Here is a 15,130-nt window from a genome sequence, read left to right as displayed (position 1 = left end):
GTCTGAAAAACCTTGCAATCTGTGAAACCTATGTACCTTGTAACAATTCTTCATAAGCAAGCAAGGATCTTCCACATTAGAAGTGTTCATCTTTTCCAAATACAGCTGAAACAAGCTCGTACATAATGCCAAAGAGTAAAACTTGGACTCTGAAAGCTGTTCCACTTTGATTGGCATTTGCCCATGGATATGTGCAACACTGTTTATTTGAATACTTTGCCTGCGTAAACAGGAAAATCTGCCTTTGTTGAGAAGCTAGAAGGATTGAAGCCTTGGTCATTAAGTCAATAAAAGGCAACATGGTGAACCTGAATTTATCCACAACTTCAAAAAGACATCAAAACTGTATGCAAAGTATCTTAATGTTAACAAACATTTAAAAAAAAGTTAACTAGCTAAAATACACTGAAAATAACTGTTAATTAGGCAGTAAACACAAACTGCTAAGAGCGAAATACATACACTAGTTTGAAACTATGATGAGACATGGCAGTAGATTGCATCGTAGATTAATGCTACCAATGGGCATAAAATCTGTAATTAATTTACCAGCTTGAGATTTTTCTAGCAGAGTAAAGCAGCATACTTTACTGAACATTGCAATGAAAAACGTATGTCTGTGGCTAAGCAGTCTCAGCAGCAAATCTCTGTAATCTTAACCTATTATCTGCATTTTGGACCCGTGTAACTTTTTCCAAGATCACTCATTCGTGGGGTTCAGATGCTGAGGCCATGACTTTGCTGTTACCACAATACTGGCATCCTATGTATATCCGAATAGGAAATTATATATTCATAATTTATTTGTTCATTCTGTGTTTTTTAATTTTAAAAAAATTTTCCTTGGACTACATGTAAGCTATCAGGTAGAAGTAACTTTTTCACTGCATGCCCTGATCTGTCTGCTGCACCAGTGGGGCAACTAAGAGAAGGTAAGTAAAGCTTTGCATGTGCTTGTTCCCTGAATTTTTAATGAGAACTTCCTCACTGCAAAAAAGGGAAACATCTGCCATTTCAAATCCTGGTCTCATCAGAGTCAATGGGAGCTTTTCCACTGATTTGGAGTCAGCCAGATTTCTTTTCTGAAAAAATCTTATGAAGTGTCTACTTATTTCCAAGTACCCAGCAAAGTACACTGTAATGGTCCAACTCAAATCAATACGCTCTTGCTGACTTTTGAGGAGGTTTTTCTTATACATTCAAAATACTTCAACAAAACCAGCAAAAGTTTCTAGAGTATCTAGAAAGCATCTAGAAAAGTATATAGGTTTTTTTAAAAAAAGGTATCTAGAAAACAGTGTTCTGAGAAGCAATTTTTTGTAACTTATTGGCATGCTGAAGTTTTGGTTGAAAAAATCCCAGTCCATTCTGAGGCAGAATGTCATTCTCAGGTAACATAGAGCTGATGTCTTTGAAGTCAGCAAGGTAGTTTAATCTGCATATAAGTGAAGTCAACAAGTTTATTCAAGTCTTTAAAATTATACACGCACATGCATGTAACTCGTGTGATCCCTGTCTTTTTGTAGTGCCTTTTTCGTAATGGCACTGTACTGAATTTTAAGTTGCCACAATAAATGGAATGACTTTTGCTTAGGATGGTTCTGTATTTGAAAACAAAAAAAAATCCACACTCAAAGCTACAGTTGCATTAAAGTTCCAATAAGGGTTTTTAAAAAACAGATCAAATTTAAAGGCCATCTTTAATAATGGTTTAAAAAGCCAATATTTTGTCTTGGATCTGTGCTACTTTATTGGAAACTACATCTGGAATAAGGCAAAAAAAAGAGGATAAAATATACACTTCTGCACTGTGCTCCATGTAAATGATTTTTCTAAAGGCAGACAGAAAGGTTCAAAGAACTGATAATGGTGTCTCCAACTTCTAAACCACCACTTCAAAAATAACCTTTTACTGCTAAGGATCAAAAATAATATTATCTTAAAGTGATTTGGTGACACATATAAAAAGACAAGTATACTCAAGCCTGACCTTTAGTAAACACATGAAGCATTAACCTCTACCTCTGGAATCCTTCCTGAAAATCTCAGCAGATAAACCATGAAATGCAGGATTTGCACACTTGTAATGCAACTCAGAGAGTCTGGCACTCATAACCCTGCTGTACTTGCTCCATGGAGAAACAGAAAAGTTCAGGTTTCGCTGCTGAACCATCCAGTAATTTCTACAAGCATCTATTAGATTTCTCTCTTTTTTCTAAACAAAGAAAGGGAAAACACCTAACAGTGACACCCCGGTAAGGTACTAAGATTATTCAAATTTCTGGTATACTCACAGTATGATTTCCATATTGGAGGCTGGTATTCTTCAGCATCTAAAATAGAAGTAAAAAGAGGGAAAGAAATCAGTCAATTGGCCACTGGGTCGAACTGTCAGCATGCATTTTTCTGCTGAGAGACCTCAGCTTGTCAGCAAAATTCACATTTATTTCCCAAGAGAGATGCTAGCTCATTTACAGTACAGTTTTCTACGTGAGAGAAGAATATAAATTTCAACCACTTGTGGCACCAATGTGCTTTTTCCAAATTATTCAGATGTAACAGGAATTAATTTTTTACCGATTTGCATATAGTTTCCTGACTCACCAGTATTTTTAAAATAATTGACTAGATTGGTAACTACATTACTTATTTATTTCACCTGGCATGATAAGAGGACAAATCACCACTGGTTTTCAGTCAGGCTTCTAGCCCCACTATTAAGATTTCAGAATGAGCATCAACACATGCTTTAGCTAAAAAGATGCACAGCTCAAGCTGGATTCTGATGCACAGACCTAACAGTTCCAACGAGATTCAATTACAGTTCTTGAACCCATTAGAATACATAATTGGCATATTTTCCAGAAACTGCATCAGCAAAAATAATAATAAAAAGGAAGAAAAAGGAAAGACTGCAAAACTTGCAACTGGAAACAGACAATTATTGCCCTTATTGACTGACGGGACACAAAAGGAGCTGGTATCTTCTCTTAGTGCAAGAGTTATACAATGCTGCTGGGCAAATTTTTGGCAGGGAGAGTAGAGTTTCTGTGTTTAAAAGTGTAAGTTGGTAGAGACTGAGCTAAAAGAATAACTTGTGTTTTAAGGGCCCAGTGAGCAAGAGGGTCTCCAGGCTGGGAGGCAAACTGGTGTGACTGGAGGGCCAGAGGAGGGTCCCACTCCACAGGGGAGTTTCCAGCTCTCTGCAAAAAAGGCTGATGCTTCAGCTCCAGAAACCCCAGCGGAGGCCAAGTTTGAGCGGCACGAGTTAAATAAGTTACCTGCTGCAAGGAGTGGGGAACCGGGTACCAGTTTGGCTCTAAACTGCCAGGTTGCCAAACACTTTGAGGAGTCATTTACAGGGAGTATGTCATTAATCTTCTAATACTGTGCCAGTTAATGAAGGTGTTTGGTATTTACTAAATTCCTACTTAAGTTATGCTAATGTAATTCAATTATAGTTGCATAGCTCATGCTCCCTGTCTATTTATATACACACAACCACTTTAAATATATCCCTGCAAAAGTTTGTTTACTAGGAATGTTAATCATTAACTACCATCTGCCACTTTTAACTCTATTGTTTTAAAAAAGGATACATCTAGCAATGATCACAGTTACTGCCTGGAATAATACCTTGTGACAATTTGCGGATTTATTGATCAGGAAACCCATTCAAGTCCATTTTCAACTGTAACCACTTCACGACTTTGGCAAAATTTAAAATGCTCCCAGCCTGACAGAGTTATACTGTACTGTGGCAATCCAAGAGTAATTAGCTTGCAAGTTCATTATACAGAAAGATTATTTTAAATTATATGAAGCTATTCATGAGACCAGTGAAATTTATTCATGCAAGAGCTGACTAATTTTTTCTCCTCTCATATTATAATGGTAATATATTACTCTTTTTTTTTCCTATACATCTGTTGCTCCACATATAGTTTACCATAACACCATAATACTGTGTATTAAATTCCTCTGTCATACTTCTGCAGTACTGCAAGAGAATTTCTGAATTTGCTTGTGCACTTAATGTGTTTTTCTAGTAGGAGAAAAATTAAGATAATGCAAATATCAGATTATCTATACTTGTGACTTCAGAAAAGGAAATAATAGTGAGAGAAACAATGAAAACCCAACAAGTATCGGTTGTTGCTTTAGTCTTCTAAATTAATTAGAAAAAGCACAACAAACCAAACAGTGAAAGCTGATCTACAAGTAGCCATAAAGTGCTTCATTAGCTTGAGATAGACTGATGGTGTAGAAACACTGCATCCAAGGTGGAGAACAATCATCCAGGAGATAGTTATAAAACAAAACTCCTCATGATTATGTTAGATTTCTCACAGTTATGAATCTGTCAGCCCAGGAAAGAGTAGACAGAACCATCCTCGGTAGCTAAAATAACTCTTAAGGGCAGCACACTTGGAGGAAAACCACGGGTCAGTGGCTCCACATTCACCCTTAAGAGGCACCACAGTGTCCTCTCTGATCCTTTCAGCTGACAACACGGCCCTAAATCACAGGCAACAAAACTCCACAGAGCTGATAGCATTAATACTATTTATTGTCAAGCTATCATGCATGACATTTGATGGCATCCATTTGTAAGGAGGTAAAGAACAACCAGTTTAAATACAACCTCGAGACAGAGATCATGCTTAAGGATCAAGGAGATGTTTAATGGAGCCCAGATATAGACCTCTTGCTCCCTCTGTGGAAGGAGGCCACTGGGCCCCTCTCTAGATGTGGGCCACGTACAGCCAAAGATGCCACCCTACGTGGCCATCAGCATGGAAATTAGCCCTAGGACAGAAATTAGCACATCTCAATCACCAGAGAAATACCTTGACTCTCCTCCTTGTACGATATAGTCTTAGGACTCCCATCCTCGACAACTATATTAGACTACACTTCAGCCCTTCTTAAGTCAGGGGTCAAATGAGACAAATAGTAGCCAAGTAGAGTGGATTATTGCCACTTAGCAAAAATCAATCAATCAGACTTAGCACAAATGATAAATGCCCCACATGGAGCTCTCATTAAATGATATTCCTAATAGAACTTTGATCATAATGCCTATCACAACTGTGATTGGCAGCATAGGAAAAAGGATTCACTGACATATTCTTAAGTGACAAGGCAGGATTTCTCCTATTGCTGTTTTCTTGAAGGGTTCACACTCTCAACAGTGACTTCTTGTATAAATTCAGAAACCGAGCCAGCTGATGTTGAAAGCAGTTGTCACAGGAGCAACTCAGAGCACAAGATGCGTATCAGTCCTGAAAAACTCAACAAAATGCCATAGGACCAGCTATGATACACCTTTCTGAATCTAGAGAGACTGATTGTAAAAGATCTACAGAATGCCTAGTTTAGGTATTTTTTAATTATTTCAAGTCTTACCAATACTGTATCAGAAATGACTTTAGCAAAACCAGAAAAGCTAAGGAGTACTTACTGGAAAGACTAGACTGGCAAAAGAGCATGAGAGATTTCCACAAATAACATTACATGCAATACTGCTAACTAAAAGCTTTGAAACATACCAGTTGAGAAGGTTAATATTTATTAAACGTTAAAAAGTAACTAGAAGTTAGTGGTATGCTAAATAGAAAGGCAAAACGAATGGCGAATGCTGACTCTTGGGGACTATTAGAGCTACCAGAAGGTTTCTCACTGCATGCATAATAGAAACTAAAAGATACTGGAGAAAACTGTCAAATCAAAAATGATACTGTGGAACTGGAAAGCAGGAGTAAGGAAAAGCAGGTTAGTTCTTCACTTAATTTGCTTTGCTCTTCACAGTATAGAGAGGATGAAAAGCATCTTAGGAATAAAATATTTTCATAAAGCTGACGGAGCACTGTAAAGCTGAGTAACTGTAAAAAGACTACAGTAAAGAGAGCTCGAAAAAGTTGGCAAAGCTTTAAGCAGACATGAAAATGACATAATTTTTTCTTTTTAAAACATGAAGACAGAAGACAGTATTTCTGTAAATGATGGGTGGGAAATGGTTAATACATTACTCAGAGCCATTCTTAAGCAATTTCTGAGAAATGGGCTTACATTAATTATATAGTAAGTAAAGTTATCCATGGACTTCAAACTTTGTTCTTGACTGTGTCTGGCTCCGTACCAAAGGTGGCACCTCTCTGGATGTAGTTGTGAAAGACACTGGAATGACAGAATTGATTTTTTCTACTTCCTTGTACTTCGTGAAGATGATGATGTAATGCAAACGCTTGTGATTTTGTGCTACCAGCACTGGGACTGACCCAGCTAAAGCAGGTCTAATAAGATACTGATTAAGCTAAAACTTTGATTTGACTGGTAATGCACTGGGAAGAGGAAACTGTTTTACAGAAAAGATCACAAATTACGTCACATGAATCAAATACTTCTGGCTTATAAGTGGCATTTCTAATTATAAGAGGAACAGTAACAAATATCCATACTGCAGCTACACACCACGCCTAGTTCTAGATAGTCTAAAAAGTATTAACGATTCCTGTAGTAGCAGAGTTATCCAGATTAGGATCGAGACAGCTACCAACGGGTGACCATTATTCTCTGCCAATTTCTTCATGACCACTATGAAAAAGACGACTTTTTTTTTTTTTCTTTTCCCTTTGTCCTTACTATAGGATTATAAAAAAATATACAGCAGTTCACCTTGGAAGAACTGCCTGAACCTGGCTTTTCTGCCACCATTGTCCGAAGTTCGTACTTCCTTTCCAGTAACAACTAATTTTAAAGCTATGACCTGCATGTGCAAGGAAAGACACTTGTGTGTGAGGAACAGCCAATTTGGAAGCTACTGCCTTACTGGCAGTGTGCAGATAAATGATTCACCGGGTAAACAAGCCTAGTTACTATTTTTTTCATCTTCTATTGTTCTTTTCAGGACCAAGACTTGTAATTATTAGTATTTTAATGCCTCTTGTGTATTTCCTTTAAAGAGATTTTTCAGTTTCACCATATGCACTTTCATATTTATAGCTTTGTTTCCAAAACATTAAGTTAGCGTATGTTATTAAATACTTTTTTCTTATTTTTATATATGTAATTATATATATAAAACAATAACATATAACTGTTGAGTAAAAGGCTATGTGAAAGATGAAGAGTGTTCGCACTCTTTAGGCACATACATTTTTTCTTCATACAGGCAGAATTCTATTATACAATTGACTACAATGGGGATGGCCATCACAGAATGGCTGAGGTTGGAAGGCACCTCTGGAGGTCATCTGGTCCAAACCCCCTACTCAAGCAGAGCCACCTACAGCCAGCTGCCCAGGATCATGCCCAGATGGCTCCTGAATATCTGCAAGAATGGAGACTTCACAACCTTCCTGGGCAATCTGTGCCTGTGCCTCTGGTCCTGTCACTGGGCACCACTGAAAAGAGCCTGGCTCCATCATCTTTGCACCCTCCTGCCTTCAGATATTTATACACTTTGATAAGGTCCCCCTGAACCTTCTCTTCTCCAAGCCGAACAGCCCCAGCTCTCTCAGCCTTTCCTCATAGGAGAGATGGTCCAATCCCTGCATCACCTTAGCGGCCTTTTGTAGGACTCTCTCCAGCATGTCCATGTCTTTGTTGTACTGGAGAGCCCAGAACTGGACACAGTACCCCTGGTGTGGCCTCACCAGTGCTGAGTAGAAGGGAAAGATCCCCTCCCTCGACCTGCTGGCAATACTTCTACTAATGCAGCCCAGGATACCATCAGGCTTCTTTGAGGGAAGGGCACATTGCTGGCTCATTTTCAACTTGGTGTCCACCAGGACCCCCAGGTCCTTTTCTGCCAAGCTGTTTTCTAGCCAGGTGGTCCTCAGCATATACTTGTGGATGGAGATTTAAGAGTAAGAGTAATAAGGGGGCTTCTTTGATAAGGTCAGTTCTTTTTCAACATGTAAAACATCACTGTATTATTTAATTTTGATTCTGTCCTTAAAACTTAGCAATTACAGAAGCCCATTTTCATCTTATCTGAACCCCTAATGGCTAAGCTTGTGGACAGTGAAGGGCTATTCTTCATTTGTTTTATCCTCTCACCAATTAATATATCTGTGTATACAACTATATCATATTGCAGTCGTTTGCAAACTATTTTAAATAGGCACTTTCTTCTATGTTCGATTGTCATTTGGCATATACCTTTAGGTGTTATGATTATTTCTATTACATCCAGTAACTGCCCTTGCAGGCACGTCTGACTACACTCTGAGAAAGAACATTCTTATTTTTTAAGTTGCAAATAATCATACTGTCAAATGAGCAACTCTAACTTCTGAAAAGTCACTGTTCCTTTGAAGAGCAAAACTAATTCTCTTGCAGTTAATAATTAGCGATGTAGCTGTTGAAACATTTCAGCGTGTCAAAAGCTCCGTTTAATGTTTCATTCAGAACGCACATTTGCCTATGGAGGAGCAAGCAGTTGCCAGCTTTATCACTGAACTTTCTCATCATCAGTACATGGACAGCTAAAATATGGAATGAGACTGCAGCTTTTGTTTTAACGAGACACTTAAACTCCCACTGTAGGGCACAGAAACAGAAATGATCAAATTGTTTATTTGCAACAGAGTTTATAATTGGTGTATTAATTCAGATGATGGGTGCTTCCCACTGTACTATTCCTTTTTTAAAAAAAAAAAATCAGCGTTAGTGTGTTATTTAAAATGACAAAAAATGCTCACAAAAGGGGTGGAGTTATCTCTTGAACAGCAATGAGACTGAAACAGTAAGCGTTTAATAATCACAATATAAACTGACAGCTATTTTGTATCTTTTGCTTTTGCCCACCGCAAACTTGCTATTAGAAGCCACTGCTGTAAGTGTAGCTCATGTAATTTGTTCTACAAATCAGACTCTTTCCAAATTGTGTTTCTTCCTGCTTTTGCTTCAGATTTCAAAACGGTATCTTTCCACTAACAGATAGGTGGTCGGTCCATGGATAATTTTCTTTAGTGCACATGTCTGGTTTGCTAAAATGCAGATGAAAGGTGCAAATACATAAATTTAATAATGTAGAAGAGTTACCAAGTATCACATAAAACACAACTGTGAAATAAGTGAATTATCAGGGACCTACTCCAACAGATCAGAGGAGATTTGAGTTATTTGAATCTCCAGCTGAGCTTGTAGAACCTAAGCCTAAGGAGCCATATTCTACAGTTGGTGAGTGGTGTTCAGCCAGCTATGACCATGCAGTTGTAGCAATATCCCATTTAATTAAAAAACTGCCTTTCTATTCTGCACAGATTTAAAGAGAATTAAAAGCGTTGGAAGTATCATTCATAATTTGGAAACGGAGAGAAGGAATAAGCAAGATCCTCAACAGCAACAGAAGTGTCAAAATGAAGGGTAGTTGTACAATTCTACTTTCGGAAGTCTCTTTAGGACACTAGGCTTGCATAAGGCTACTGTGTGGTGCCCAAGAAACAGAACTAAACAGGCTCTTCCAGAAAGCAAATCCAAGATTTGGGTCTAAATGAGCTGATGCAAATATTCCCAATGCTTTAAATATTTCTTGGGAAATCTGTAAGATATAATAGTGCAGAGGGGTATACACACTGCCTGATCTTAGGCAGGTACATCCTTTTTAATGCTGAATCACACATAATCTATTTGACCTTGGATGGTATTTTAGAGCCTCTGTGATTTAGGTGCTTTGAAGCATTTTGTTCACACAGCAACAACGAAGAGTTTCCTCATGCAAATCATTAAAGGCTTGTGTCTAAAAACTAGCAAGGTAGACAATGAAAAAAAAAAAGTCACAGAATAGTTCCTTCATGCTTGATTGCCAAAAATCTGTTTGCGTTAATGGCTGCAATTAAATTTAATCTGATCACTAAAAATTACGCCCCAACGCTTGTTACCAGTCTCTATTTTAGCACTAATGCCAGTGTAATTAAAATGTAACATGGTTATTTTTGCATTTTCATGTTTTTAATCTATAAACCAGAGGTATCAAGACATTAAAATGGCACAATCAGGGCTCTGCCTGCATGAGAGGCTGACATTTCTTTGGTAGGAATAAACACATGACATAAGTTAAATCACATCACATTAGCAGACCTCCTGTCTTGCACAGATACACTTCAGCTTCTAACTAATGACCAGTTAGTTCCTGGCTAAAAATCAAGACCAGATAATCAGTTGGCATATATGAGAATGGCTCTGCTGAAGTAATTTTATCACTGTGCAGAATGTGGCAGTGCATTTCCAGTCATTTACTTATTGCACCTTAAAAAAAAAACAAACACCAAACAACCCAGCCCTCCAGCCAATGAGCCCTGGACTCAGCAAAGTGGTCCAGGCATTGTATGAAAAAACATGTGACCAAAATAACTGCAATAATGCAAAAAAATGGCATTAAAAGGGTCACCGCAAACTATTTCAATTAAAGCATTTATGTTGAAGTAGTGTCATCACATTCCCTGCTCCAGAAATGCACTCATACATTGACAGGATGCCCGTTTCTCTGGCTTGTTGAAGGAGCCAGCACATTCCCTGAAAATTTATTAACCTTCAGCAAAATCCAAATAAATGCTTTTAGTAACTCTGTTATTTTTGACATGTGTCATTTTATCATCTCTCTGAGCAAGGGTGCGTTTGCTTTTGACTGTTCTAAGGTCCTAGTCCTGCAGTTGACTGCGGAGGCTGTTCCAGCAGCTTTTCAGAGATCATATTCATCTTCCCCATTCAGCCCCACATTCACCCTTCTCTGGATACAGAACTGTAAGTATTTTTAAAGGATGAAACTGCAGACTCAGAATCAAAGGTAAATCCAGTAGTTCATCTCACTTGGCAAAGCCATGTGATTCAGAGAATTTACACTGAGAGCTGACCTTGCTGAACGCTGCAGCCTAAACACAGTTTAAAGGCTCAGACATTAGAGATGAGAACTATTCTGCCATCCAGAGCATGCATAATGACCTGCAGAAGAATAAAATGTTCGCAAATAATTAGACCTTTCTTTAGCTTCCTTTACAGGTCCTGTAGTATTTGCTGCAAAATTTGCTTCTCCACATTAAAACATCAAAACCAGGAAAAACACCACCCACCTGCAAAGCATATTAATCATTCCCACAGCTCTCTGATAAAACTCTGAATAATAAGGACTCCTAGGATGAGGCAATGCTCCACCTGTGTACTTCCCCTGTTACAAAACCATGACATTTTTCTTTTAATTACAGTCTTCTGGTGGACTTTTAATTACTGTCTTTCATGGATCTAAGCGTGTCGATTACATTCAAAGTCAATTGAATTATTATTTTATGCAAAGTTAATTTCTGGATCTTCAAATTATCTGTTTTTAAAAAACTAGTTTTGATTCATCAACGTCAACTATTACTGAGGGATCCACCTTCTTTTCAAATGCATTGTACAAATGGACAAATACTTCATAAGTCTTTCCTATTATATTGCCACCCACCATTCAACTGCTCCCCTAGTACTGCTGTTCCTACAGTTATTAACCTAAATAACAGAGAAATGTTTACCTTCTTAAAATTAGGTTCCATAATAATATGTTTATGGTGACAAGATTTGAATGTCTTAGAAAGGTCTATGTAACTACACTTTTCTCCCTGCAATCTTAGCAATAAAAGAGTTACTACCAATATTTAAAATTGCTAGAAAGCTATCATGGACTATCCCCTCTCAGACAAATATGGTTTGTGTATTGTTTTCCTACTCAGGAGGAATTTTTATTGCCTTCTGGAAGTCTGTAATTCTTGCAGGAGCTTTTTACTACAGCCTGGCACTTCTACAGTTGATAATGAGTTCTTCCATTATCATACGGTTCCAAAATACCTTGTATGAAACACTAAAATTTAAAATACCCTTAGGTCTTCCACAAGTTTTATCAAACTAACCAACAGGGCTGTGCAAAATACCTGGGCATGGGTGACGACTTTGCTTTGCAGCTTTGCAACTTGCAACTTTGACTGCAAGAGAAACACTGTGGTTAATGGCATGTCATATGAGGCAAATCCCATGTTTCTGCAGCATTTTAATCGTCAAATTAAAACACATCCAAACCAGTGCTCAAAGGAGATGTGTAGGAGTGCCTCCAGTGGCGCTGAGTAGGAGGACAGAATTTAGCCACCTGTGATATATAAAGGAAAATGCAGCTGCAGCCTGGCTAATATCCTGATTTCCTACTTTTCAAATTTTAAAGATGTATATAACACGAGAATACTTTAAGTGTCTTAGAACACATTAAGCTTCTTTATATAAGTAAATCGAATACAGTAAAAGCAGTAATTCCCAGTGTAAAAAAAGATTTGACTTCTGTATCATCAGAGGTAGGCCAGTTATTTTTACATAAATAAACTACAAAGGAAGGAGAAAACACAATTATTCTCAGTAACTTTTCTGGAATTGTTTTTCAACCTTGTAGAAATCACACAGAAAATCTGTTTCTTACCCCACTATACCTCACTTATCTTGCATATAAACTCAGAGGAGAGTCAAGCCAGTTATTTACAAGTTAATCCATCACATCTTTGACCATAAAATCAGAACAGCAAGAAAAAAATATCCTCTTCCTTGGAGCTATTTTTAAAGATACACACAGGTGCCACAATTCTGAACAAACCCTCAAACTCATCCCACTAAAACAGTTTGTGTAAGCTCAATTAATTATGAATAAGGCTATGGTTTTGGCACAATAATATTTAATGTATTTCATGGCAGAGGCACAGGAAAAAGGAAATATTCATCAAAAGCTTAGCAAAATACATTTGCTACAGGCTTACAGCAGTTAAACACTAACCAATATTCAATACAACATCAGTAATCAAGTACACTTTCTACTGGGATCTATACTCTGAATGATAAAGTTCAGACGTCAAACATCTTTTTTTTTTTTTTTCTTCCTGGGCCAAGCTCAACAGCTGATCTTTATGACCCAGCACAGCCTCCTCTTTAAACACCATATGAGTCAGAATTTCTTTAAATGCCGTGACATAATCACAGCCTTGAGGATGAAACGCGGCTAAACCTACTGCAGAATTATAGGAGCCGTTTCATACCCGTGTCAGAGCTCCCAGGCCACGTATGGAGGTACCAGATCAATAGCTGAAGACACCAAAAAGACGCTTTCCATCAACTGCTTCCTAGCAATGCAACTGAGGAGAGTTTTTTTTCCTCTGATAACGTACCAGTCTTCATCTAACAAAATGAAGTTCACGTTCAATTATTGTTTTCCCTCCCGAAGAATGAACGTGTGTCTACACGCTCAGAGACTCAGAACTGGCTAATGTTGCTCCGAAGCATGGAGGGGGGAGAACAAAGCAAATTCAAGCCTTTCCTTTGGGAAGATCTGGCAAATCTCCTAAGTGATATGATGCAATTTTTTTTTAAGTGAAGGGGAAGGGTTGGTGCCGAGCAAGAATTACAAGTCTTAGTAGCAACCACCACTCTGGAGTTCTGCTCCCACCTTGGGAGACAGGAAAGCTGGGTAAAAACATGAGCTAATGCTCTCAACTCTGTCAGCACCAGAGCTAGGATGGACATTTCATCTTGTAAAGACAACAATCCACGTGAAACACTTTTTTTTTTTTTTTTAAAGTTTTTTCTGCTTTTCTTAGATGTTTGTAATATCTTACAGGAAAGCCTGGCAGAGCTTGTTAGATCATCCTAGTAACTAGATCTCCTAAAAAATAGATTTGCTTCAGAATCCAGAGGCTGAGGTTGCTGTTTGTCTGCAGATTTATTTGCAAAACCAATGGTTTGTAACTAAAGACTGAGACAGTGTGGTGCCCTAAGAGCCACCTCAAATGAAAGTAAGTTTTTGCCAAGTTTTTGCTTCATTACATCAACATTATTTGATGTTCTCAGAAAGATAGTGAGCAATTATGTCAGCTTCGTGCACCAGGAACTATAAAAATATTCAGCAATTATAAAATATACATTTATTTTAAACTTTTACTTCTTGTGCTTGTTATTTTCAAGGATAAAGGTAAACCAGGCTGAGAGAGTAAATATGTCTGCTTATGACAGCAGAAAATAGACCTGAATATTAAACACATCTCAACAGGCAAGCACAGTGAGACTTAAATCCAATTTGTAAGATAAAAGCTAACCAGACCACTTACTATTGCCATCTGATAGCATTCAATATTGCTTGAAATTCATTAATATGCTTGGTAACCTAAGCACAGTGCATGTATACAAAACTAATTCTATTAATTTCTACATTAGAAAAATCTACTGAAAGAGGAGGAGAATAATTATAAGGCAGTCTTATCCATCTGTGGAAAAGGCAGAGCAAAACCAATCTAAACCTCAGAAGAACAATTATCCCATGAGACTCCCACCTCCTGGGAGTGCCCATTATTGTGTTAGGAGAACATAAAACTGACAGCTATTCAGAAAGACCTCCAGAGCAATTTCGGCTTAGCTCTACTCCTTATCTTACCCTGTCATCTTTTTAGAATATCTACAAGCTTCCAGCTAACTTACCAATATTATATTTTATTTTCACAAGCCAGCAGTAAACGCTTCTTTTACAACGCATACTTTGCCTAACAGATCGAATGTTGGAAAAATGCTTATGCATCTTAAATAAAAAGCTATTCAAATTTAAACAGTTTTATAGAGTAATAATATTTCATTTAGATCTGCCTATCAACTGCTGATTGCTTAGTCAGATTAGGTGGAACTTCAAATGAGACAGAGGCAAAGCATTTTATTATCATTAAATATTCCCACTACGGCAGCATTTGGAATGCAAAATCAGGTTTGGTGTTATGTCCAACTGCTAACAAGTACAGTTTAAAAATAAAACACAGCAGTTGCTGACCTAAAAGTGCTCGTGATTATAGTGTGCAGCAAGCATCCAACAGATAAAAGGAAAAGGGATGGAAAAGCAAAAGGGTAACAGGAGGGCTATCTGTGTCAGAGTCATAAGTACCAGTCACAGCGCCCTCCCCTAACTATCAAGAGAATATTTTCCTCTCAATGCAACTCAAAGATAAATAGAAAACTTAAGAAAATGGTGTTAAAAACAAGCAAACAAAAAATTAAGAAGCGTGAAGCATCACACAAACACACTAGGGATCATTTCAGCTGATTTATTATTACACTAGGAAGCTTTGCTTATAAATGT

The 15,130-nt window shown here is 37.7% G+C and overlaps 1 protein-coding gene across 1 annotated transcript in view; it reads right to left on the bottom strand.

The window, feature by feature from the left end:
- CHN2 (chimerin 2) overlaps positions 1-15,130 on the bottom strand; it is a 164,609-nt gene that overhangs the window by 94,900 nt on the left and 54,579 nt on the right. The window contains exon 2 of the mRNA XM_065627803.1: positions 2,295-2,333. Within this exon, the coding sequence (XP_065483875.1) occupies positions 2,295-2,333 (39 nt within the window). The remainder of the gene's footprint in view (positions 1-2,294; positions 2,334-15,130) is intronic.

This window comes from Caloenas nicobarica, chromosome 2 (genome assembly GCF_036013445.1).
Source record: "Caloenas nicobarica isolate bCalNic1 chromosome 2, bCalNic1.hap1, whole genome shotgun sequence".
In the NCBI taxonomy this organism is placed as follows: domain Eukaryota; kingdom Metazoa; phylum Chordata; class Aves; order Columbiformes; family Columbidae; genus Caloenas; species Caloenas nicobarica.
This window is presented reverse-complemented; position numbering and strand designations above follow the sequence as displayed.